At 43.4% G+C, this 25000-nt stretch overlaps 1 protein-coding gene across 1 annotated transcript in view; it reads right to left on the reverse strand.

Annotated features, from left to right (window-relative positions):
• LOC127924182 (asc-type amino acid transporter 1-like) overlaps positions 1-25000 on the reverse strand; it is a gene marked incomplete at its 3' end in the record, with an annotated part of 98511 nt that overhangs the window by 7220 nt on the left and 66291 nt on the right. The window contains exon 4 of the mRNA XM_052508637.1: positions 5686-5811. Within this exon, the coding sequence (XP_052364597.1) occupies positions 5686-5811 (126 nt within the window). The remainder of the gene's footprint in view (positions 1-5685; positions 5812-25000) is intronic.

The raw sequence follows: 25000 nt of genomic DNA on the forward strand, positions 1-25000 counted from the left end.
AGTCACTTCAAACTGCTAGTGTGAACAAGGCTAAACTATCTCTGCCTGCCTCTCTCCGTCTGCCTCTCTCCGCCTGCCTCTCTCCGTCTGCCTCTCTCCGCCTGCCTCTCTCTGCCTGCCTCTCTCTGTCTGCCCCTCTCCGCCTGCCTCTCTCCGTCTGCCTCTCTCCGCCTGCCTCTCTCCGTCTGCCTCTCTCCGCCTGCCTCTCTCCGTCTGCCTCTCTCCGCCTGCCTCTCTCCGTCTGCCTCTCTCCGCCTGCCTCTCTCCGCCTGCCTCTCTCCGCCTGCCTCTCTCCGCCTGCCTCTCTCCGCCTGCCTCTCTCCGCCTGCCTCTCTCCGCCTGCCTCTCTCCGCCTGCCTCTCTCCGCCTGCCTCTCTCCGCCTGCCTCTCTCCGTCTGCCTCTCTCCGTCTGCCTCTCTCCGCCTGCCTCTCTCCGTCTGCCTCTCTCCGCCTGCCTCTCTCCACCTGCCTCTCTCCGCCTGCCTCTCTCCGTCTGCCTCTCTCCGCCTGCCTCTCTCCGCCTGCCTTTCTCCGTCTGCCTCTCTCCGTCTGCCTCTCTCCGCCTGCCTCTCTCCGCCTGCCTCTCTCCGTCTGCCCCCCTCTCCGCCTGCCTCTCTCCGTCTGCTCTCTCCGCCTGCCTCTCTCTGCCTGCCTCTCTCTGCCTGCCTCTCTCTGCCTGCCTCTCTCCGTCTGCCTCTCTCCGCCTGCCTCTCTCCGTCTGCCTCTCTCCGCCTGCCTCTCTCTGCCTGCCTCTCTCCGCCTGCCTCTCTCCGCCTGCCTCTCTCCGCCTGCCTCTCTCCGCCTGCCTCTCTCCGCCTGCCTCTCTCCGCCTGCCTCTCTCCGCCTGCCTCTCTCCGCCTGCCTCTCTCTGCCTGCCTCTCTCTGCCTGCCTCTCCGTCTGCCTGCCTCTCTCCGCCTGCCTCTCTCCGCCTGCCTCTCTCCGCCTGCCTCTCTCTGCCTGCCTCTCTCCGCCTGCCTCTCTCCGTCTGCCCCTCTCTCCTGCCTCTCTCCGTCTGCCTCTCTCCGCCTGCCTCTCTCCGCCTGCCTCTCTCCGCCTGCCTCTCTCCGCCTGCCTCTCTCTGCCTGCCTCTCTCCGCCTGCCTCTCTCCGCCTGCCCCTCTCTCCGCCTACCTCTCTCCGTCTGCCTCTCTCCGCCTGCCTCTCTCCGCCTGCCTCTCTCCGCCTGCCCCTCTCTCCGCCTGCCTCTCTCCACCTGCCTCTCTCCGTCTGCCCCTCTCTGCCTGCCTCTCTCCGCCTGCCTCTCTCCGCCTGCCTCTCTCTGCCTGCCTCTCTCCGCCTGCCTCTCTCCGCCTGCCTCTAACCCTCCCCAAACTGGCCAGGGCCCAGTGACTGTATAATAGTGATAGGGATAGGGCTAGCTAGACAGTTAGACAGTCAATTTCTCCTTTTCAACTCCCACCTCTACGGGGCAGCAGCCACCAGGCCAGGAGTTTAATCTCCCAGCAGCCACAAGGCCAGGAGTTGAATCTCCCAGCAGCCACCAGGCCAGGAGTTGAATCTCCCAGCAGCCACCAGGCCAGGAGTTTCATCTCCCACCTCTACGGGGCAGCAGCCACCAGGCCAGGAGTTTAATCTCCCAGCAGCCACAAGGCCAGGAGTTTAATCTCCCAGCAGCCACCAGGCCAGGAGTTGAATCTCCCAGCAGCCACCAGGCCAGGAGTTTAATCTCCCACCTCTACGGGGCAGCAGCCACCAGGCCAGGAGTTTAATCTCCCAGCAGCCACAAGGCCAGGAGTTTAATCTCCCAGCAGCCACCAGGCCAGGAGTTGAATCTCCCTGCAGCCACCAGGCCAGGAGTTGAATATCCCAGCAGCCACCAGGCCAGGAGTTTAATCTCCCAGCAGCCACAAGGCCAGGAGTTTAATCTCCCAGCAGCCACCAGGCCAGGAGTTGAATCTCCCAGCAGCCACCAGGCCAGGAGTTTAATCTCCCAGCAGCCACAAGGCCAGGAGTTTAATCTCCCAGCAGCCACCAGGCCAGGATTTGAATCTCCCAGCAGCCACCAGGCCAGGAGTTGAATCTCCCAGCAGCCACCAGGCCAGGAGTTGAATCTCCCAGCAGCCAACAGGCCAGGAGTTTAATCTCCCAGCAGCCACCAGGCCAGGAGTTTAATCTCCCAGCAGCCACCAGGCCAGGAGTTTAATCTCCCAGCAGCCACCAGGCCAGGAGTTGAATCTCCCAGCAGCCACCAGGCCAGGAGTTTAATCTCCCAGCAGCCACCAGGCCAGGAGTTGAATCTCCCAGCAGCCACCAGGCCAGGAGTTGAATCTCCCAGCAGCCACCAGGCCAGGAGTTGAATCGCCCAGCAGCCAACAGGCCAGGAGTTTAATCTCCAAGCAGCCACCAGGCCAGGAGTTGAATCTCCCAGCAGCCACAAGGCCAGGAGTTTAATCTCCCAGCAGCCACAAGGCCAGGAGTTTAATCTCCCAGCAGCCACCAGGCCAGGAGTTGAATCTCCCAGCAGCCACCAGGCCAGGAGTTGAATCTCCCAGCAGCCACCAGGCCAGGAGTTTAATCTCCCACCTCTACGGGGCAGCAGCCACAAGGCCAGGAGTTTAATCTCCCACCTCTACGGGGCAGCAGCCACAAGGCCAGGAGTTTAATCTCCCACCTCTACGGGGCAGCAGCCACCAGGCCAGGAGCAGGAGGGAGCAGAGGAAGGGTTGTTAAGGGTGAGATCACTCCCAGGTGATTATTGATCTGAGACGCTGATTGAGAGAAGCCTCCTGGCGTGGCAGGATTCATATTGGATTATCTTTTAGTTGTCTTTTAGACAGGATCAGATCTGCCTGTTGTATAATATTGTTTTGTCAACCATTTGAACATTGATAAGCTGCCTGGTCTGGTCTCAGCTGAACTCCCCTGGACTCCTGGTAAGTCATCTCCTTCATCTACACCAGGGGTTTAGTAAGAGTCTCTGTGACAGTAGCGTCAAAGATGTTTATAACTAACCCAAGATAGACCACAGCCTGTCGTTTCCAATGGGAGATAAATGAATCATAGAGGGCAGAACAAGTAAGGAGATGGGCAGAGCCAAGCACTGAGTTAGCGAGATTCTATTGGTGCATTCTAGCATATATTTGCATATTTCTGTTAGGGAACGCCTATTCGCCCTTTTTCGCTCTTTCTGAAGAACTCAATTTTTTTATTTTTTGACTAAGAGTAAAGTCTACAAAACTTAGTCCACTCTGTTCATAACAGACTAGAGTTTTGGAAACAAAAAAAAAAGGTATTGAGATCAAATGTTTAATCAGAAATGAGAAAATGTACAGAATGTCGGCCAGAATAACATCTCACACCATCTTTCCCCCGCTGTCAGCCACTGGGCTTCCTCTCATCACCATATTTGGTCGTGAATGGAAACGAACAACAAAAAGCTTCACATTTATACATCCGGTGAAATATCTGGCTCGTTATTCTATCTGTGGTAGTGTCTAGACACGTCCACCAGGTGGCAACAGAGGCTATTCATTTACTCACTCCTGTCATGTGACCTGAAGGTAATGACTGTAATCAGTATGGTGAGGAGCATCCTAAAGAAGCAGTTGAAACTCACATTTATCCTGTGACTCAGAGACAATTATAAGGACAGCTGGCAAGTGAGAACAAAAGCGACTCTTGTTTGTGACACTGAGACTTTTGGGGTTAAAACTGGACGCTTCAAGAATGTTTAACTCTAGTTTATCAGAAAAATTACATCGGTGTCTCAGACCTCTGTGTTTGTCCGTGTGACTCAGACCTCTGTGTGTTTTGTCCATGTGTCTCAGACCTCTGTGTGTTTGTCCGTGTGACTCAGACCTCTGTGTGTTGGTCCGTGTGACTCAGACCTCTGTGTGTTTGTCCGTGTGTCTCAGACCTCTGTGTGTTTGTCCGTGTGTCTCAGACCTCTGTGTGTTTGTCCGTGTGTCTCAGACCTCTGTGTGTTTGTCCGTGTGTCTCAGACCTCTGTGTGTTTGTGTCCGTGTGTCTCAGACCTCTGTGTGTTGGTCCGTGTGACTCAGACCTCTGTGTGTTGGTCCGTGTGACTCAGACCTCTGTGTGTTTTGTCCGTGTGTCTCAGACCTCTGTGTGTTGGTCCGTGTGACTCAGACCTCTGTGTGCTTGTGTCCGTGTGACTCAGACCTCTGTGTGTTGGTCCGTGTGACTCAGACCTCTGTGTGTTGGTCCGTGTGACTCAGACCTCTGTGTGTTTGTCCGTGTGTCTCAGACCTCTGTGTGTTTGTCTGTGTGTCTCAGACCTCTGTGTTTGTCCGTGTGTCTCAGACCTCTGTGTGTTGGTCCGTGTGTCTCAGACCTCTGTGTGTTGGTCCGTGTGACTCAGACCTCTGTGTGTTTGTCCGTGTGTCTCAGACCTCTGTGTGTTTGTCCGTGTGTCTCAGACCTCTGTGTGTTTGTCTGTGTGTCTCAGACCTCTGTGTGTTTGTCCGTGTGTCTCAGACCTCTGTGTGTTTGTGTCCGTGTGTCTCAGACCTCTGTGTGTTTGTGTCCGTGTGTCTCAGACCTCTGTGTGTTTGTCCGTGTGTCTCAGACCTCTGTGTTTGTCCGTGTGTCTCAGACCTCTGTGTGTTTGTCCGTGTGTCTCAGACCTCTGTGTGTTTTGTCCGTGTGTCTCAGACCTCTGCGTGTTTTTGTAGTTTTTCAAGTGATTATCCAATATACAGTGTCTAAGGGGTCATATTGCACTTCCTAAGGCTTCCACTAGATGTCAACAGTCTTTAGAACCTTGTTTCAGGCTTCTACTGTGAAGGAGGGGGGAATGAGAGGGGATTGAGTCAGGTGTCTGGCAGAGAGCCACGGGCTCGTGACACGCAGTCATGAGAGAGTTAGCTCGCGTTCCATTGCTTTTCTACAGACAAAAGAATTCTCCGGTTGGGACATTATTGAAGATTTATGGTAAAAACATCCTAAACATTGAACCTATACTTCATTTTGATATGTTTCTACGACCAGTAATCTAACTTTTTTGACTTTTCATCCGACATTTCCGCTGGGCCTGCATGCGCGTTTGGATTTGTTTACCAAACACCTCAACAAAAGGAGGTATATGGACATAAATGATCAACTTTATCGAACAAATCAAACATTTATTGTGGAACTGGGATTCCTGGGAGTGCATTCCGATGAAGATTATCAAAGGTTAGTGATACATTTTATCTCTATTTGTGCTTTTTGTGACTCCTCTCTTTGGCTGGAAAAATGGCTGTGTTTTCCGGTGACTTGGTGGTGACCTAACATAATCGTTTGTGGAGCTTTCGCTGTAAAGCATTTTTGAAATCAGACACTGTGACTGGATTAACGAGAATTGTATCTTTAAAATGGTGCCTAATACTTGTTTGTTTGAGAAATTAGATTTAAGAGATTTCTGTTGTTCGAATTTGGAGCCCCGTTAGCAGAACCCCGTTCCCAGATAAGATACTCTAACCCAGGTTAAACTGATAATACAGATATGTAGAATGATTTGGCAACGGAACTGTGTGTGCCTGCCTGCATACGAGTGTGTGTGTGTGTGTGTGTGTGTGTGTGTGTGTGTGTGTGTGTGTGTGTGTGTGTGTGTGTGTGTGTGTGTGTGTGTGTGTGTGTGTGTGTGTGTGTGTGTGTGTGTGTGTGTGTGTGTGTGTGTGTGTGTGTGTGTGTGTGTGTGTGTGTGTGTGTGTGTGTCCTCACCTCTGCAGATCTGCACCAGTCCCACAGCTATGATGAGTCCCAGAGCCAGAAGCTTGGCCACCGTGAACACGTCCTGGATCCTGGTGGCCCAGCGCACGCTGGAACAGTTTACCCACGTCAGGAACACTGGGACAGAGAGAGAGAGAGGTGACTAACCATGTACTCTAACCCAGGAACACTGGGACAGAGAGAGAGAGAGGTGACTAACCATGTACTCTAACCCAGGAACACTGGGACAGAGAGAGAGAGGTGACTAACCATGTACTCTAACCCAGGAACACTGGGACAGAGAGAGAGAGAGGTGACTAACCATGTACTCTAACCCAGGAACACTGGGACAGAGAGACAGAGAGGTGACTAACCATGTACTCTAACCCAGGAACACTGGGACAGAGAGAGAGAGGTGACTAACCATGTACTCTAACCCAGGAACACTGGGGCAGAGAGACAGAGAGGTGACTAACCATGTACTCTAACCCAGGAACACTGGGGCAGAGAGAGAGAGAGGTGACTAACCATGTACTCTAACCCAGGAACACTGGGACAGAGAGAGAGAGGTGACTAACCATGTACTCTAACCCAGGAACACTGGGACAGAGAGAGAGAGGTGACTAACCATGTACTCTAACCCAGGAACACTGGGACAGAGAGAGAGAGGTGACTAACCATGTACTCTAACCCAGGAACACTGGGACAGAGAGAGAGAGAGGTGACTAACCATGTACTCTAACCCAGGAACACTGGGACAGAGAGAGAGAGAGGTGACTAACCATGTACTCTAACCCAGGAACACTGGGACAGAGAGAGAGAGAGGTGACTAACCATGTACTCTAACCCAGGAACACTGGGACAGAGAGAGAGAGGTGACTAACCATGTACTCTAACCCAGGAACACTGGGGCAGAGAGAGAGAGAGGTGACTAACCATGTACTCTAACCCAGGAACACTGGGACAGAGAGAGAGAGGTGACTAACCATGTACTCTAACCCAGGAACACTGGGGCAGAGAGAGAGAGAGGTGACTAACCATGTACTCTAACCCAGGAACACTGGGACAGAGAGAGAGAGAGGTGACTAACCATGTACTCTAACCCAGGAACACTGGGACAGAGAGAGAGAGAGGTGACTAACCATGTACTCTAACCCAGGAACACTGGGACAGAGAGAGAGAGAGGTGACTAACCATGTACTCTAACCCAGGAACACTACCAACAACACATAATGTATAGAGACAGGCTAGGCATGTTCTACCAATAACACATAATGTATAGAGACAGGCTAGGCATGTTCTACCAATAACACATAATGTATAGAGACAGGCTAGGCATGTTCTACCAATAACACATAATGTATAGAGACAGGCTAGGCATGTTCTACTAACAACACATAATGTATAGAGACAGGCTAGGCATGTTCTACCAATAACACATAATGTATAGAGACAGGCTAGGCATGTTCTACCAATAACACATAATGTATAGAGACAGGCTAGGCATGTTCTACCAACAACACATCATGTATAGAGACAGGCTAGGCATGTTCTACCAATAACACATAATGTATAGAGACAGGCTAGGCATGTTCTACCAATAACACATAATGTAGATAGACAGGCTAGGCATGTTCTACCAATAACACATAATGTATAGAGACAGGCTAGGCATGTTCTACCAATAACACATCATGTATAGAGACAGGCTAGGCATGTTATACTAATAACACATAATGTATAGAGACAGGCTAGGCATGTTCTACCAATAACACATAATGTAGATAGACAGGCTAGGCATGTTCTACCAATAACACATAATGTAGATAGACAGGCTAGGCATGTTCTACTAATAACACATAATGTAGATAGACAGGCTAGGCATGTTCTACCAACAACACATAATGTATAGAGACAGGCTAGGCATGTTCTACTAACAACACATAATGTATAGAGACAGGCTAGGCATGTTCTACCAACAACACATAATGTATAGAGACAGGCTAGGCATGTTCTACTAACAACACATAATGTATAGAGACAGGCTAGGCATGTTATACTAATAACACATAATGTATAGAGACAGGCTAGGCATGTTCTACTAACAACACATAATGTATAGAGACAGGCTAGGCATGTTCTACCAACAACACATAATGTATAGAGACAGGCTAGGCATGTTCTACTAACAACACATAATGTATAGAGACAGGCTAGGCATGTTCTACTAACAACACATAATGTATAGAGACAGGCTAGGCATGTTCTACTAACAACACATAATGTATAGAGACAGGCTAGGCATGTTCTACCAATAACACATAATGTATAGAGACAGGCTAGGCATGTTCTACCAACAACACATAATGTATAGAGACAGGCTAGGCATGTTCTACTAACAACACATAATGTATAGAGACAGGCTAGGCATGTTCTACTAACAACACATAATGTATAGAGACAGGCTAGGCATGTTCTACTAACAACACATAATGTAGAGAGACAGGCTAGGCATGTTCTACTAACAACACATAATGTATAGAGACAGGCTAGGCATGTTCTACCAATAACACATAATGTATAGAGACAGGCTAGGCATGTTCTACCAATAACACATAATGTATAGAGACAGGCTAGGCATGTTCTACCAACAACACATAATGTATAGAGACAGGCTAGGCATGTTCTACCAATAACACATAATGTATAGAGACAGGCTAGGCATGTTCTACCAACAACACATAATGTATAGAGACAGGCTAGGCATGTTCTACCAACAACACATAATGTATAGAGACAGGCTAGGCATGTTCTACCAACAACACATAATGTATAGAGACAGGCTAGGCATGTTCTACCAATAACACATAATGTATAGAGACAGGCTAGGCATGTTCTACCAACAACACATAATGTATAGAGACAGGCTAGGCATGTTCTACCAATAACACATAATGTATAGAGACAGGCTAGGCATGTTCTACCAACAACACATAATGTATAGAGACAGGCTAGGCATGTTCTACTAACAACACATAATGTATAGAGACAGGCTAGGCATGTTCTACTAACAACACATAATGTATAGAGACAGGCTAGGCATGTTCTACCAATAACACATAATGTAGATAGACAGGCTAGGCATGTTCTACCAATAACACATAATGTATAGAGACAGGCTAGGCATGTTCTACCAACAACACATAATGTATAGAGACAGACTAGGCATGTTCTACCAATAACACATAATGTAGATAGACAGGCTAGGCATGTTCTACCAATAACACATAATGTAGATAGACAGGCTAGGCATGTTCTACCAACAACACATAATGTATAGAGACAGACTAGGCATGTTCTACCAATAACACATAATGTATAGAGACAGACTAGGCATGTTCTACCAACAACACATAATGTATAGAGACAGGCTAGGCATGTTCTACTAACAACACATAATGTATAGAGACAGGCTAGGCATGTTCTACTAACAACACATAATGTATAGAGACAGGCTAGGCATGTTCTACTAACAACACATAATGTATAGAGACAGGCTAGGCATGTTCTACTAACAACACATAATGTATAGAGACAGGCTAGGCATGTTCTACTAACAACACATAATGTATAGAGACAGGCTAGGCATGTTCTACTAACAACACATAATGTATAGAGACAGGCTAGGCATGTTCTACCAATAACACATAATGTATAGAGACAGGCTAGGCATGTTCTACACAATAACACATAATGTTCTACCAATAACACATATGTAGAGACAGGCTAGGCATGTTCTACCAACAACACATAATGTATAGAGACAGGCTAGGCATGTTCTACCAATAACACATAATGTAGATAGACAGGCTAGGCATGTTCTACCAATAACACATAATGTATAGAGACAGGCTAGGCATGTTCTACCAATAACACATAATGTATAGAGACAGGCTAGGCATGTTCTACCAACAACACATAATGTATAGAGACAGGCTAGGCATGTTCTACCAATAACACATAATGTATAGAGACAGGCTAGGCATGTTCTACCAACAACACATAATGTATAGAGACAGGCTAGGCATGTTCTACCAACAACACATAATGTATAGAGACAGGCTAGGCATGTTCTACCAACAACACATAATGTATAGAGACAGGCTAGGCATGTTCTACCAATAACACATAATGTATAGAGACAGGCTAGGCATGTTCTACCAACAACACATAATGTATAGAGACAGGCTAGGCATGTTCTACCAATAACACATAATGTATAGAGACAGGCTAGGCATGTTCTACCAACAACACATAATGTATAGAGACAGGCTAGGCATGTTCTACTAACAACACATAATGTATAGAGACAGGCTAGGCATGTTCTACTAACAACACATAATGTATAGAGACAGGCTAGGCATGTTCTACCAATAACACATAATGTAGATAGACAGGCTAGGCATGTTCTACCAATAACACATAATGTATAGAGACAGGCTAGGCATGTTCTACCAACAACACATAATGTATAGAGACAGACTAGGCATGTTCTACCAATAACACATAATGTAGATAGACAGGCTAGGCATGTTCTACCAATAACACATAATGTAGATAGACAGGCTAGGCATGTTCTACCAACAACACATAATGTATAGAGACAGACTAGGCATGTTCTACCAATAACACATAATGTATAGAGACAGACTAGGCATGTTCTACCAACAACACATAATGTATAGAGACAGGCTAGGCATGTTCTACTAACAACACATAATGTATAGAGACAGGCTAGGCATGTTCTACCAACAACACATAATGTATAGAGACAGGCTAGGCATGTTCTACTAACAACACATAATGTATAGAGACAGGCTAGGCATGTTCTACTAACAACACATAATGTATAGAGACAGGCTAGGCATGTTCTACTAACAACACATAATGTATAGAGACAGGCTAGGCATGTTCTACTAACAACACATAATGTATAGAGACAGGCTAGGCATGTTCTACCAATAACACATAATGTAGATAGACAGGCTAGGCATGTTCTACCAATAACACATAATGTATAGAGACAGGCTAGGCATGTTCTACCAACAACACATAATGTATAGAGACAGGCTAGGCATGTTCTACCAATAACACATAATGTAGATAGACAGGCTAGGCATGTTCTACCAATAACACATAATGTATAGAGACAGGCTAGGCATGTTCTACCAATAACACATAATGTATAGAGACAGGCTAGGCATGTTCTACTAACAACACATAATGTATAGAGACAGGCTAGGCATGTTCTACTAACAACACATAATGTATAGAGACAGGCTAGGCATGTTCTACCAACAACACATAATGTATAGAGACAGGCTAGGCATGTTCTACTAACAACACATAAGGTAGATAGACAGGCTAGGCATGTTCTACCAACAACACATAATGTATAGAGACAGGCTAGGCATGTTCTACCAATAACACATAATGTATAGAGACAGGCTAGGCATGTTCTACCAATAACACATAATGTATAGAGACAGGCTAGGCATGTTCTACCAACAACACATAATGTATAGAGACAGGCTAGGCATGTTCTACCAATAACACATAATGTATAGAGACAGGCTAGGCATGTTCTACTAACAACACATCATGTAGATAGACAGGCTAGGCATGTTCTACCAATAACACATAATGTATAGAGACAGGCTAGGCATGTTCTACTAACAACACATCATGTAGATAGACAGGCTAGGCATGTTCTACCAACAACACATAATGTATAGAGACAGGCTAGGCATGTTCTACTAATAACACATAATGTATAGAGACAGGCTAGGCATGTTCTACTAACAACACATAATGTATAGAGACAGGCTAGGCATGTTCTACTAACAACACATAATGTATAGAGACAGGCTAGGCATGTTCTACTAACAACACATAATGTATAGAGACAGACTAGGCATGTTCTACCAACAACACATAATGTATAGAGACAGGCTAGGCATGTTCTACCAATAACACATCATGTATAGAGACAGGCTAGGCATGTTCTACCAACAACACATAATGTATAGAGACAGGCTAGGCATGTTCTACCAATAACACATAATGTATAGAGACAGGCTAGGCATGTTCTACTAACAACACATCATGTAGATAGACAGGCTAGGCATGTTCTACCAACAACACATAATGTATAGAGACAGGCTAGGCATGTTCTACCAATAACACATAATGTATAGAGACAGGCTAGGCATGTTCTACCAACAACACATAATGTATAGAGACAGGCTAGGCATGTTCTACCAATAACACATAATGTATAGAGACAGGCTAGGCATGTTCTACCAACAACACATAATGTATAGAGACAGGCTAGGCATGTTCTACTAACAACACATAATGTATAGAGACAGGCTAGGCATGTTCTACTAACAACACATAATGTATAGAGACAGGCTAGGCATGTTCTACCAATAACACATAATGTATAGAGACAGGCTAGGCATGTTCTACCAATAACACATAATGTATAGAGACAGGCTAGGCATGTTCTACCAACAACACATAATGTATAGAGACAGGCTAGGCATGTTCTACTAACAACACATAATGTATAGAGACAGGCTAGGCATGTTCTACCAATAACACATAATGTATAGAGACAGGCTAGGCATGTTCTACCAACAACACATAATGTATAGAGACAGGCTAGGCATGTTCTACTAACAACACATAATGTATATAGACAGGCTAGGCATGTTCTACTAACAACACATAATGTATAGAGACAGGCTAGGCATGTTCTACCAATAACACATAATGTAGATAGACAGGCTAGGCATGTTCTACCAACAACACATAATGTATAGAGACAGGCTAGGCATGTTCTACCAACAACACATAATGTAGATAGACAGGCTAGGCATGTTCTACTAACAACACATAATGTATAGAGACAGGCTAGGCATGTTCTACTAACAACACATAATGTATAGAGACAGGCTAGGCATGTTCTACCAATAACACATAATGTATAGAGACAGGCTAGGCATGTTCTACTAACAACACATAATGTAGATAGACAGGCTAGGCATGTTCTACCAACAACACATAATGTATAGAGACAGACTAGGCATGTTCTACCAATAACACATAATGTATAGAGACAGGCTAGGCATGTTCTACCAATAACACATAATGTATAGAGACAGGCTAGGCATGTTCTACCAATAACACATAATGTAGATAGACAGGCTAGGCATGTTCTACCAACAACACATAATGTATAGAGACAGGCTAGGCATGTTCTACCAATAACACATAATGTATAGAGACAGGCTAGGCATGTTCTACCAATAACACATAATGTATAGAGACAGGCTAGGCATGTTCTACCAACAACACATAATGTATAGAGACAGGCTAGGCATGTTCTACCAATAACACATAATGTATAGAGACAGGCTAGGCATGTTCTACCAATAACACATAATGTATAGAGACAGGCTAGGCATGTTCTACCAATAACACATAATGTATAGAGACAGGCTAGGCATGTTCTACCAATAACACATAATGTATAGAGACAGGCTAGGCATGTTCTACCAATAACACATAATGTATAGAGACAGGCTAGGCATGTTCTACCAATAACACATAATGTATAGAGACAGGCTAGGCATGTTCTACCAACAACACATAATGTATAGAGACAGGCTAGGCATGTTCTACCAACAACACATAATGTATAGAGACAGGCTAGGCATGTTCTACCAATAACACATAATGTATAGAGACAGGCTAGGCATGTTCTACCAATAACACATAATGTATAGAGACAGGCTAGGCATGTTCTACCAATAACACATAATGTATAGAGACAGGCTAGGCATGTTCTACTAACAACACATAATGTATAGAGACAGGCTAGGCATGTTCTACCAATAACACATAATGTATAGAGACAGGCTAGGCATGTTCTACCAATAACACATAATGTATAGAGACAGGCTAGGCATGTTCTACCAATAACACATAATGTATAGAGACAGGCTAGGCATGTTCTACCAACAACACATAATGTATAGAGACAGGCTAGGCATGTTCTACCAATAACACATAATGTAGATAGACAGGCTAGGCATGTTCTACTAACAACACATAATGTATAGAGACAGGCTAGGCATGTTCTACTAACAACACATAATGTATAGAGACAGGCTAGGCATGTTCTACCAACAACACATAATGTATAGAGACAGGCTAGGCATGTTCTACCAATAACACATAATGTATAGAGACAGGCTAGGCATGTTCTACCAATAACACATAATGTATAGAGACAGGCTAGGCATGTTCTACCAATAACACATAATGTATAGAGACAGGCTAGGCATGTTCTACCAATAACACATAATGTATAGAGACAGGCTAGGCATGTTCTACCAATAACACATAATGTATAGAGACAGGCTAGGCATGTTCTACCAATAACACATAATGTATAGAGACAGGCTAGGCATGTTCTACCAATAACACATAATGTATAGAGACAGGCTAGGCATGTTCTACCAATAACACATAATGTATAGAGACAGGCTAGGCATGTTCTACCAATAACACATAATGTATAGAGACAGGCTAGGCATGTTCTACCAATAACACATAATGTATAGAGACAGGCTAGGCATGTTCTACCAACAACACATAATGTATAGAGACAGGCTAGGCATGTTCTACTAACAACACATAATGTATAGAGACAGGCTAGGCATGTTCTACCAACAACACATAATGTATAGAGACAGGCTAGGCATGTTCTACCAATAACACATAATGTATAGAGACAGGCTAGGCATGTTCTACCAATAACACATAATGTATAGAGACAGGCTAGGCATGTTATACCAACAACACATAATGTATAGAGACAGGCTAGGCATGTTCTACCAATAACACATAATGTATAGAGACAGGCTAGGCATGTTATACCAACAACACATAATGTATAGAGACAGGCTAGGCATGTTCTACCAATAACACATAATGTAGATAGACAGGCTAGGCATGTTATACCAACAACACATAATGTATAGAGACAGGCTAGGCATGTTCTACTAACAACACATAATGTATAGAGACAGGCTAGGCATGTTCTACCAACAACACATAATGTATAGAGACAGGCTAGGCATGTTCTACCAATAACACATAATGTATAGAGACAGGCTAGGCATGTTCTACTAACAACACATAATGTATAGAGACAGGCTAGGCATGTTCTACTAACAACACATAATGTAGATAGACAGGCTAGGCATGTTCTACTAACAACACATAATGTATAGAGACAGGCTAGGCATGTTCTACTAACAACACATAATGTATAGAGACAGGCTAGGCATGTTCTACCAATAACACATAATGTATAGAGACAGGCTAGGCATGTTCTACCAATAACACATAATGTATAGAGACAGGCTAGGCATGTTCTACTAACAACACATAATGTATAGAGACAGGCTAGGCATGTTCTACTAACAACACATAATGTATAGAGACAGGCTAGGCATGTTCTACCAACAACACATAATGTATAGAGACAGGCTAGGCATGTTCTACCAACAACACATAATGTATAGAGACAGGCTAGGCATGTTCTACCAACAACACATAATGTAGAGAGACAGGCTAGGCATGTTCTACCAACAACACATAATGTATAGAGACAGGCTAGGCATGTTCTACCAACAACACATAATGTATAGAGACAGGCTAGGCATGTTCTACCAACAACACATAATGTATAGAGACAGGCTAGGCATGTTCTACTAACAACACATAATGTATAGAGACAGGCTAGGCATGTTCTACCAACAACACATAATGTAGAGAGACAGGCTAGGCATGTTCTACCAATAACACATAATGTATAGAGACAGGCTAGGCATGTTCTACTAACAACACATAATGTAGAGAGACAGGCTAGGCATGTTCTACCAACAACACATAATGTATAGAGACAGGCTAGGCATGTTCTACTAACAACACATAATGTATAGAGACAGGCTAGGCATGTTCTACTAACAACACATAATGTATAGAGACAGGCTAGGCATGTTCTACCAACAACACATAATGTATAGAGACAGGCTAGGCATGTTCTACTAACAACAAATAATGTATAGAGACAGGCTAGGCATGTTCTACCAATAACACATAATGTATAGAGACAGGCTAGGCATGTTCTACCAATAACACATAATGTATAGAGACAGGCTAGGCATGTTCTACTAACAACACATAATGTATAGAGACAGGCTAGGCATGTTCTACCAATAACACATAATGTAGATAGACAGGCTAGGCATGTTCTACTAACAACACATAATGTAGATAGACAGGCTAGGCATGTTCTACTAACAACACATAATGTATAGAGACAGGCTAGGCATGTTCTACCAACAACACATAATGTATAGAGACAGGCTAGGCATGTTCTACCAACAACACATAATGTATAGAGACAGGCTAGGCATGTTCTACTAACAACACATAATGTATAGAGACAGGCTAGGCATGTTCTACTAACAACACATCATGTATATAGACAGGCTAGGCATGTTATACTAACAACACATAATGTAGATAGACAGGCTAGGCATGTTCTACCAACAACACATAATGTAGATAGACAGGCTAGGCATGTTCTACCAACAACACATAATGTATAGAGACAGGCTAGGCATGTTCTACCAACAACACATAATGTATAGAGACAGGCTAGGCATGTTCTACCAACAACACATAATGTATAGAGACAGGCTAGGCATGTTCTACTAACAACACATAATGTATAGAGACAGGCTAGGCATGTTCTACTAACAACACATAATGTATATAGACAGGCTAGGCATGTTATACTAACAACACATAATGTATATAGACAGGCTAGGCATGTTCTACCAACAACACATAATGTATAGAGACAGGCTAGGCATGTTCTACCAACAACACATAATGTATAGAGACAGGCTAGGCATGTTCTACTAACAACACATAATGTATAGAGACAGGCTAGGCATGTTCTACTAACAACACATAATGTATATAGACAGGCTAGGCATGTTATACTAACAACACATAATGTATAGAGACAGGCTAGGCATGTTCTACCAACAACACATAATGTAGATAGACAGGCTAGGCATGTTCTACCAACAACACATAATGTATATAGACAGGCTAGGCATGTTCTACTAACAACACATAATGTATATAGACAGGCTAGGCATGTTATACTAACAACACATAATGTAGATAGACAGGCTAGGCATGTTCTACCAACAACACATAATGTAGATAGACAGGCTAGGCATGTTCTACCAACAACACATAATGTATATAGACAGGCTAGGCATGTTATACTAACAACACATAATGTAGATAGACAGGCTAGGCATGTTCTACCAACAACACATAATGTATAGAGACAGGCTAGGCATGTTCTACCAACAACACATAATGTAGATAGACAGGCTAGGCATGTTCTACCAATAACACATAATGTATAGAGACAGGCTAGGCATGTTCTACCAATAACACATAATGTATAGAGACAGGCTAGGCATGTTCTACCAATAACACATAATGTATAGAGACAGGCTAGGCATGTTCTACCAACAACACATAATGTATAGAGACAGGCTAGGCATGTTCTACCAACAACACATAATGTATAGAGACAGGCATGTTCTACCAACAACACATAATGTATAGAGACAGGCTAGGCATGTTCTACTAACAACACATAATGTATAGAGACAGGCTAGGCATGTTCTACCAACAACACATAATGTATAGAGACAGACTAGGCATGTTCTACCAACAACACATAATGTATAGAGACAGGCTAGGCATGTTCTACCAATAACACATCATGTATAGAGACAGGCTAGGCATGTTCTACCAACAACACATAATGTATAGAGACAGGCTAGGCATGTTCTACCAACAACACATCATGTAGAGAGACAGGCTAGGCATGTTCTACCAATAACACATAATGTATAGAGACAGGCTAGGCATGTTCTACCAACAACACATAATGTATAGAGACAGGCTAGGCATGTTCTACTAACAACACATAATGTAGATAGACAGGCTAGGCATGTTCTACCAACAACACATAATGTATAGAGACAGGCTAGGCATGTTCTACTAACAACACATAATGTATAGAGACAGGCTAGGCATGTTCTACTAACAACACATAATGTATAGAGACAGGCTAGGCATGTTCTACCAATAACACATAATGTATAGAGACAGGCTAGGCATGTTCTACTAACAACACATAATGTAGATAGACAGGCTAGGCATGTTCTACCAATAACACATAATGTATAGAGACAGGCTAGGCATGTTCTACCAACAACACATAATGTATAGAGACAGGCTAGGCATGTTCTACCAATAACACATAATGTATAGAGACAGGCTAGGCATGTTCTACCAACAACACATAATGTATAGAGACAGGCTAGGCATGTTCTACTAACAACACATAATGTATAGAGACAGGCTAGGCATGTTCTACCAATAACACATAATGTATAGAGACAGGCTAGGCATGTTCTACCAATAACACATAATGTATAGAGACAGGCTAGGCATGTTCTACCAACAACACATAATGTATAGAGACAGGCTAGGCATGTTCTACCAATAACACATAATGTATAGAGACAGGCTAGGCATGTTCTACTAACAACACATAATGTATAGAGACAGGCTAGGCATGTTCTACTAACAACACATAATGTAGACAGGCTAGGCATGTTCTACCAATAACACATAATGTAGATAGACAGGCTAGGCATGTTCTACCAACAACACATAATGTATAGAGACAGGCTAGGCATGTTCTACCAATAACACATAATGTAGATAGACAGGCTAGGCATGTTCTACTAACAACACATAATGTATAGAGACAGGCTAGGCATGTTCTACCAACAACACATAATGTATAGAGACAGACTAGGCATGTTCTACCAACAACACATAATGTATAGAGACAGGCTAGGCATGTTCTACCAACAACACATAATGTATAGAGACAGACTAGGCATGTTCTACCAATAACACATAATGTATAGAGACAGGCTAGGCATGTTCTACCAATAACACATAATGTATAGAGACAGACTAGGCATGTTCTACCAATAACACATAATGTATAGAGACAGGCTAGGCATGTTCTACCAACAACACATAATGTATAGAGACAGGCTAGGCATGTTCTACCAACAACACATAATGTATAGAGACAGGCTAGGCATGTTCTACCAACAACACATAATGTATAGAGACAGACTAGGCATGTTCTACCAACAACACATAATGTATAGAGACAGGCTAGGCATGTTCTACTAACAACACATAATGTATAGAGACAGGCTAGGCATGTTCTACCAATAACACATAATGTATAGAGACAGGCATGTTCTACCAACAACACATAATGTATAGAGACAGGCTAGGCATGTTATACCAACAACACATAATGTATAGAGACAGGCTAGGCATGTTCTACCAACAACACATAATGTATAGAGACAGGCTAGGCATGTTCTACTAACAACACATAATGTATAGAGACAGGCTAGGCATGTTCTACCAACAACACATAATGTATAGAGACAGGCTAGGCATGTTCTACCAACAACACATAATGTATAGAGACAGACTAGGCATGTTCTACCAACAACACATAATGTATAGAGACAGGCTAGGCATGTTCTACCAACAACACATAATGTATAGAGACAGGCTAGGCATGTTCTACCAACAACACATAATGTATAGAGACAGGCTAGGCATGTTCTACCAATAACACATAATGTATAGAGACAGGCTAGGCATGTTCTACCAACAACACATAATGTATAGAGACAGGCTAGGCATGTTCTACCAACAACACATAATGTATAGAGACAGGCTAGGCATGTTCTACCAATAACACATAATGTATAGAGACAGGCTAGGCATGTTCTACCAACAACACATAATGTATAGAGACAGGCTAGGCATGTTCTACCAATAACACATAATGTATAGAGACAGGCTAGGCATGTTCTACCAACAACACATAATGTATAGAGACAGGCTAGGCATGTTCTACCAATAACACATAATGTATAGAGACAGGCTAGGCATGTTCTACCAACAACACATAATGTATAGAGACAGGCTAGGCATGTTCTACCAACAACACATAATGTATAGAGACAGGCTAGGCATGTTCTACCAACAACACATAATGTATAGAGACAGGCTAGGCATGTTCTACCAACAACACATAATGTATAGAGACAGGCTAGGCATGTTCTACTAACAACACATAATGTATAGAGACAGACTAGGCATGTTCTACCAACAACACATAATGTATAGAGACAGGCTAGGCATGTTCTACCAACAACACATAATGTATAGAGACAGGCTAGGCATGTTCTACCAACAACACATAATGTAGATAGACAGGCTAGGCATGTTCTACTAACAACACATAATGTATAGAGACAGGCTAGGCATGTTCTACCAACAACACATAATGTATAGAGACAGGCTAGGCATGTTATACCAACAACACATAATGTATAGAGACAGGCTAGGCATGTTCTACCAATAACACATAATGTATAGAGACAGGCTAGGCATGTTCTACCAACAACACATAATGTATAGAGACAGGCTAGGCATGTTATACCAATAACACATAATGTATAGAGACAGGCTAGGCATGTTCTACCAATAACACATAATGTATAGAGACAGGCTAGGCATGTTCTACCAATAACACATAATGTATAGAGACAGGCTAGGCATGTTCTACCAACAACACATAATGTATAGAGACAGGCTAGGCATGTTCTACTAACAACACATAATGTATAGAGACAGGCTAGGCATGTTCTACTAACAACACATAATGTATAGAGACAGGCTAGGCATGTTCTACCAACAACACATAATGTATAGAGACAGGCTAGGCATGTTCTACCAATAACACATAATGTAGATAGACAGGCTAGGCATGTTCTACCAACAACACATAATGTATAGAGACAGGCTAGGCATGTTCTACCAATAACACATAATGTATAGAGACAGGCTAGGCATGTTCTACCAATAACACATAATGTATAGAGACAGGCTAGGCATGTTATACCAACAACACATAATGTATAGAGACAGGCTAGGCATGTTCTACCAATAACACATAATGTAGATAGACAGGCTAGGCATGTTCTACCAACAACACATAATGTATAGAGACAGGCTAGGCATGTTCTACCAACAACACATAATGTATAGAGACAGGCTAGGCATGTTCTACCAATAACACATAATGTATAGAGACAGGCTAGGCATGTTCTACCAATAACACATAATGTATAGAGACAGGCTAGGCATGTTCTACCAATAACACATAATGTAGATAGACAGGCTAGGCATGTTCTACCAACAACACATAATGTATAGAGACAGGCTAGGCATGTTCTACCAATAACACATAATGTAGATAGACAGGCTAGGCATGTTCTACCAATAACACATAATGTATAGAGACAGGCTAGGCATGTTCTACCAACAACACATAATGTATAGAGACAGGCTAGGCATGTTATACCAACAACACATAATGTATAGAGACAGGCTAGGCATGTTCTACTAACAACACATAATGTATAGAGACAGGCTAGGCATGTTCTACCAACAACACATAATGTATAGAGACAGGCTAGGCATGTTCTACCAATAACACATAATGTATAGAGACAGGCTAGGCATGTTCTACCAACAACACATAATGTATAGAGACAGGCTAGGCATGTTCTACTAACAACACATAATGTAGATAGACAGGCTAGGCATGTTCTACTAACAACACATAATGTATAGAGACAGGCTAGGCATGTTCTACCAATAACACATAATGTATAGAGACAGGCTAGGCATGTTCTACTAACAACACATAATGTATAGAGACAGACTAGGCATGTTCTACCAATAACACATAATGTATAGAGACAGGCTAGGCATGTTCTACTAACAACACATAATGTATAGAGACAGGCTAGGCATGTTCTACCAATAACACATAATGTATAGAGACAGGCTAGGCATGTTCTACCAATAACACATAATGTATAGAGACAGGCTAGGCATGTTCTACCAACAACACATCATGTATAGAGACAGGCTAGGCATGTTCTACTAATAACACATAATGTATAGAGACAGGCTAGGCATGTTCTACCAATAACACATAATGTATAGAGACAGGCTAGGCATGTTCTACAAACAACACATAATGTATAGAGACAGGCTAGGCATGTTATACCAATAACACATAATGTATAGAGACAGGCTAGGCATGTTCTACCAATAACACATAATGTATAGAGACAGGCTAGGCATGTTCTACCAATAACACATAATGTATAGAGACAGGCTAGGCATGTTCTACCAATAACACATAATGTATAGAGACAGGCTAGGCATGTTCTACCAACAACACATCATGTATAGAGACAGGCTAGGCATGTTCTACTAATAACACATAATGTATAGAGACAGGCTAGGCATGTTCTACCAATAACACATAATGTATAGAGACAGGCTAGGCATGTTCTACAAACAACACATAATGTATAGAGACAGGCTAGGCATGTTCTACCAATAACACATAATGTATAGAGACAGGCTAGGCATGTTCTACCAATAACACATAATGTATAGAGACAGGCTAGGCATGTTCTACCAATAACACATAATGTATAGAGACAGGCTAGGCATGTTCTACTAACAACACATAATGTATAGAGACAGGCTAGGCATGTTCTACCAACAACACATAATGTATAGAGACAGGCTAGGCATGTTCTACCAATAACACATAATGTATAGAGACAGGCTAGGCATGTTCTACCAATAACACATAATGTATAGAGACAGGCTAGGCATGTTCTACCAATAACACATAATGTATAGAGACAGGCTAGGCATGTTCTACCAATAACACATAATGTATAGAGACAGGCTAGGCATGTTCTACCAATAACACATAATGTATAGAGACAGGCTAGGCATGTTCTACCAACAACACATAATGTATAGAGACAGGCTAGGCATGTTCTACAAACAACACATAATGTATAGAGACAGGCTAGGCATGTTCTACCAACACAGTCAACCCTGACACAGTCAACCCTGGTACAGTCAACCCTGTTACAGTCAACCCTGACACAGTCAACCCTGTTACAGTCAAACCTGTTTACAGTCAACCCTGTTACAGTCAACTCTGTTTACAGTCAACCCTGTTACAGTCAACCCTGACACAGTCAACCCTGTTACAGTCAACCCTGTTTACAGTCAACCCTGTTACAGTCAACCCTGTTTACAGTCAACCCTGTTACAGTCAACCCTGTTTACAGTCAACCCTGTTACAGTCAACCCTGTTTACAGTCAACCCTGTTACAGTCAACCCTGTTTACAGTCAACCCTGTTACAGTCAACCCTGTTTACAGTCAACCCTGTTACAGTCAACTCTGTTTACAGTCAACCCGGTTTACAGTCAACCCTGTTTACGGTCAACCCTGTTACAGTCAACCCTGACACAGTCAACCCTGTTTACAGTCAACCCTGACACAGTCAACCCTGTTTACAGTCAACCCTGTTTACAGTCAACCCTGTTACAGTCAACCCTGTTACAGTCAACCCTGTTTACAGTCAACCCTGTTACAGTCAACCCTGTTACAGTCAACCCTGTTACAGTCAACCCTGTTACAGTCAACCCTGTTACAGTCAACCCTGACACAGTCAACCCTGGTACAGTCAACCCTGTTACAGTCAACCCTGTTACAGTCAACCCTGTTTACAGTCAACCCTGTTTACAGTCAACCCTGTTACAGTCAACCCTGTTACAGTCAACCCTGACACAGTCAACCCTGTTTACAGTCAACCCTGGTACAGTCAACCCTGACACAGTCAACCCTGTTTACAGTCAACCCTGTTACAGTCAACCCTGTGATAGTCAACCCTGTTACAGTCAACTCTGTTTACAGTCAACCCTGACACAGTCAACCCTGTTTACAGTCAACCCTGGTACAGTCAACCCTGTTTACGGTCAACCCTGTTACAGTCAACCCTGTTACAGTCAACCCTGACACAGTCAACCCTGTTACAGTCAACCCTGTTTACGGTCAACCCTGTTACAGTCAACCCTGTTACAGTCAACCCTGACACAGTCAACCCTGTTTACGGTCAACCCTGTTACAGTCAACCCTGTTACAGTCAACCCTGTTACAGTCAACCCTGACACAGTCAACCCTGTTACAGTCAACCCTGTTACAGTCAACCCTGACACAGTCAACCCTGTTTACGGTCAACCCTGTTACAGTCAACCCTGACACAGTCAACCCTGTTTACGGTCAACCCTGTTACAGTCAACCCTGTTACAGTCAACCCTGTTACAGTCAATCCTGACACAGTCAACCCTGTTACAGTCAACCCTGTTTACAGTCAACCATGTTACAGTCAACCCTGTTACAGCCAACCCTGTTACAGTCAACCCTGACACAGTCAACCCTGTTTACGGTCAACCCTGTTTACGGTCAACCCTGTTACAGTCAACCCTGTTACAGTCAACCCTGTTACAGTCAACCAACCCTGTTACAGTCAACCCTGTTACAGTCAACCCTGACACAGTCAACCCTGTTTACAGTCAACCCTGTTTACGGTCAACCCTGTTACAGTCAACCCTGACACAGTCAACCCTGTTTACAGTCAACCCTGTTTACAGTCAACCCTGTTTACAGTCAACCCTGTTTACAGTCAACCCTGTTTACAGTCAACCCTGTTACAGTCAACCCTGTTACAGTCAACCCTGTTTACAGTTAACCCTGTTACAGTCAACCCTGTTACAGTCAACCCTGTTACAGTCAACCCTGTTTACAGTCAACCCTGTTACAGTCAACCCTGTTACAGTCAACCCTGTTACAGTCAACCCTGTTACAGTCAACCCTGTTTACAGTCAAACCTGTTACAGTCAACCCTGACACAGTCAACCCTGTTTACAGTCAACCCTGTTACAGTCAACCCTGTTACAGTCAACCCTGTTACAGTCAACCCTGTTTACAGTCAAACCTGTTACAGTCAACCCTGACACAGTCAACCCTGTTTACAGTCAACCCTGTTACAGTCAACCCTGGTACAGTCAACCCTGTTACAGTCAACCCTG

This window comes from Oncorhynchus keta, unplaced genomic scaffold, assembly GCF_023373465.1.
Source record: "Oncorhynchus keta strain PuntledgeMale-10-30-2019 unplaced genomic scaffold, Oket_V2 Un_contig_3773_pilon_pilon, whole genome shotgun sequence".
Taxonomy (NCBI): Eukaryota; Metazoa; Chordata; class Actinopteri; order Salmoniformes; family Salmonidae; genus Oncorhynchus; species Oncorhynchus keta.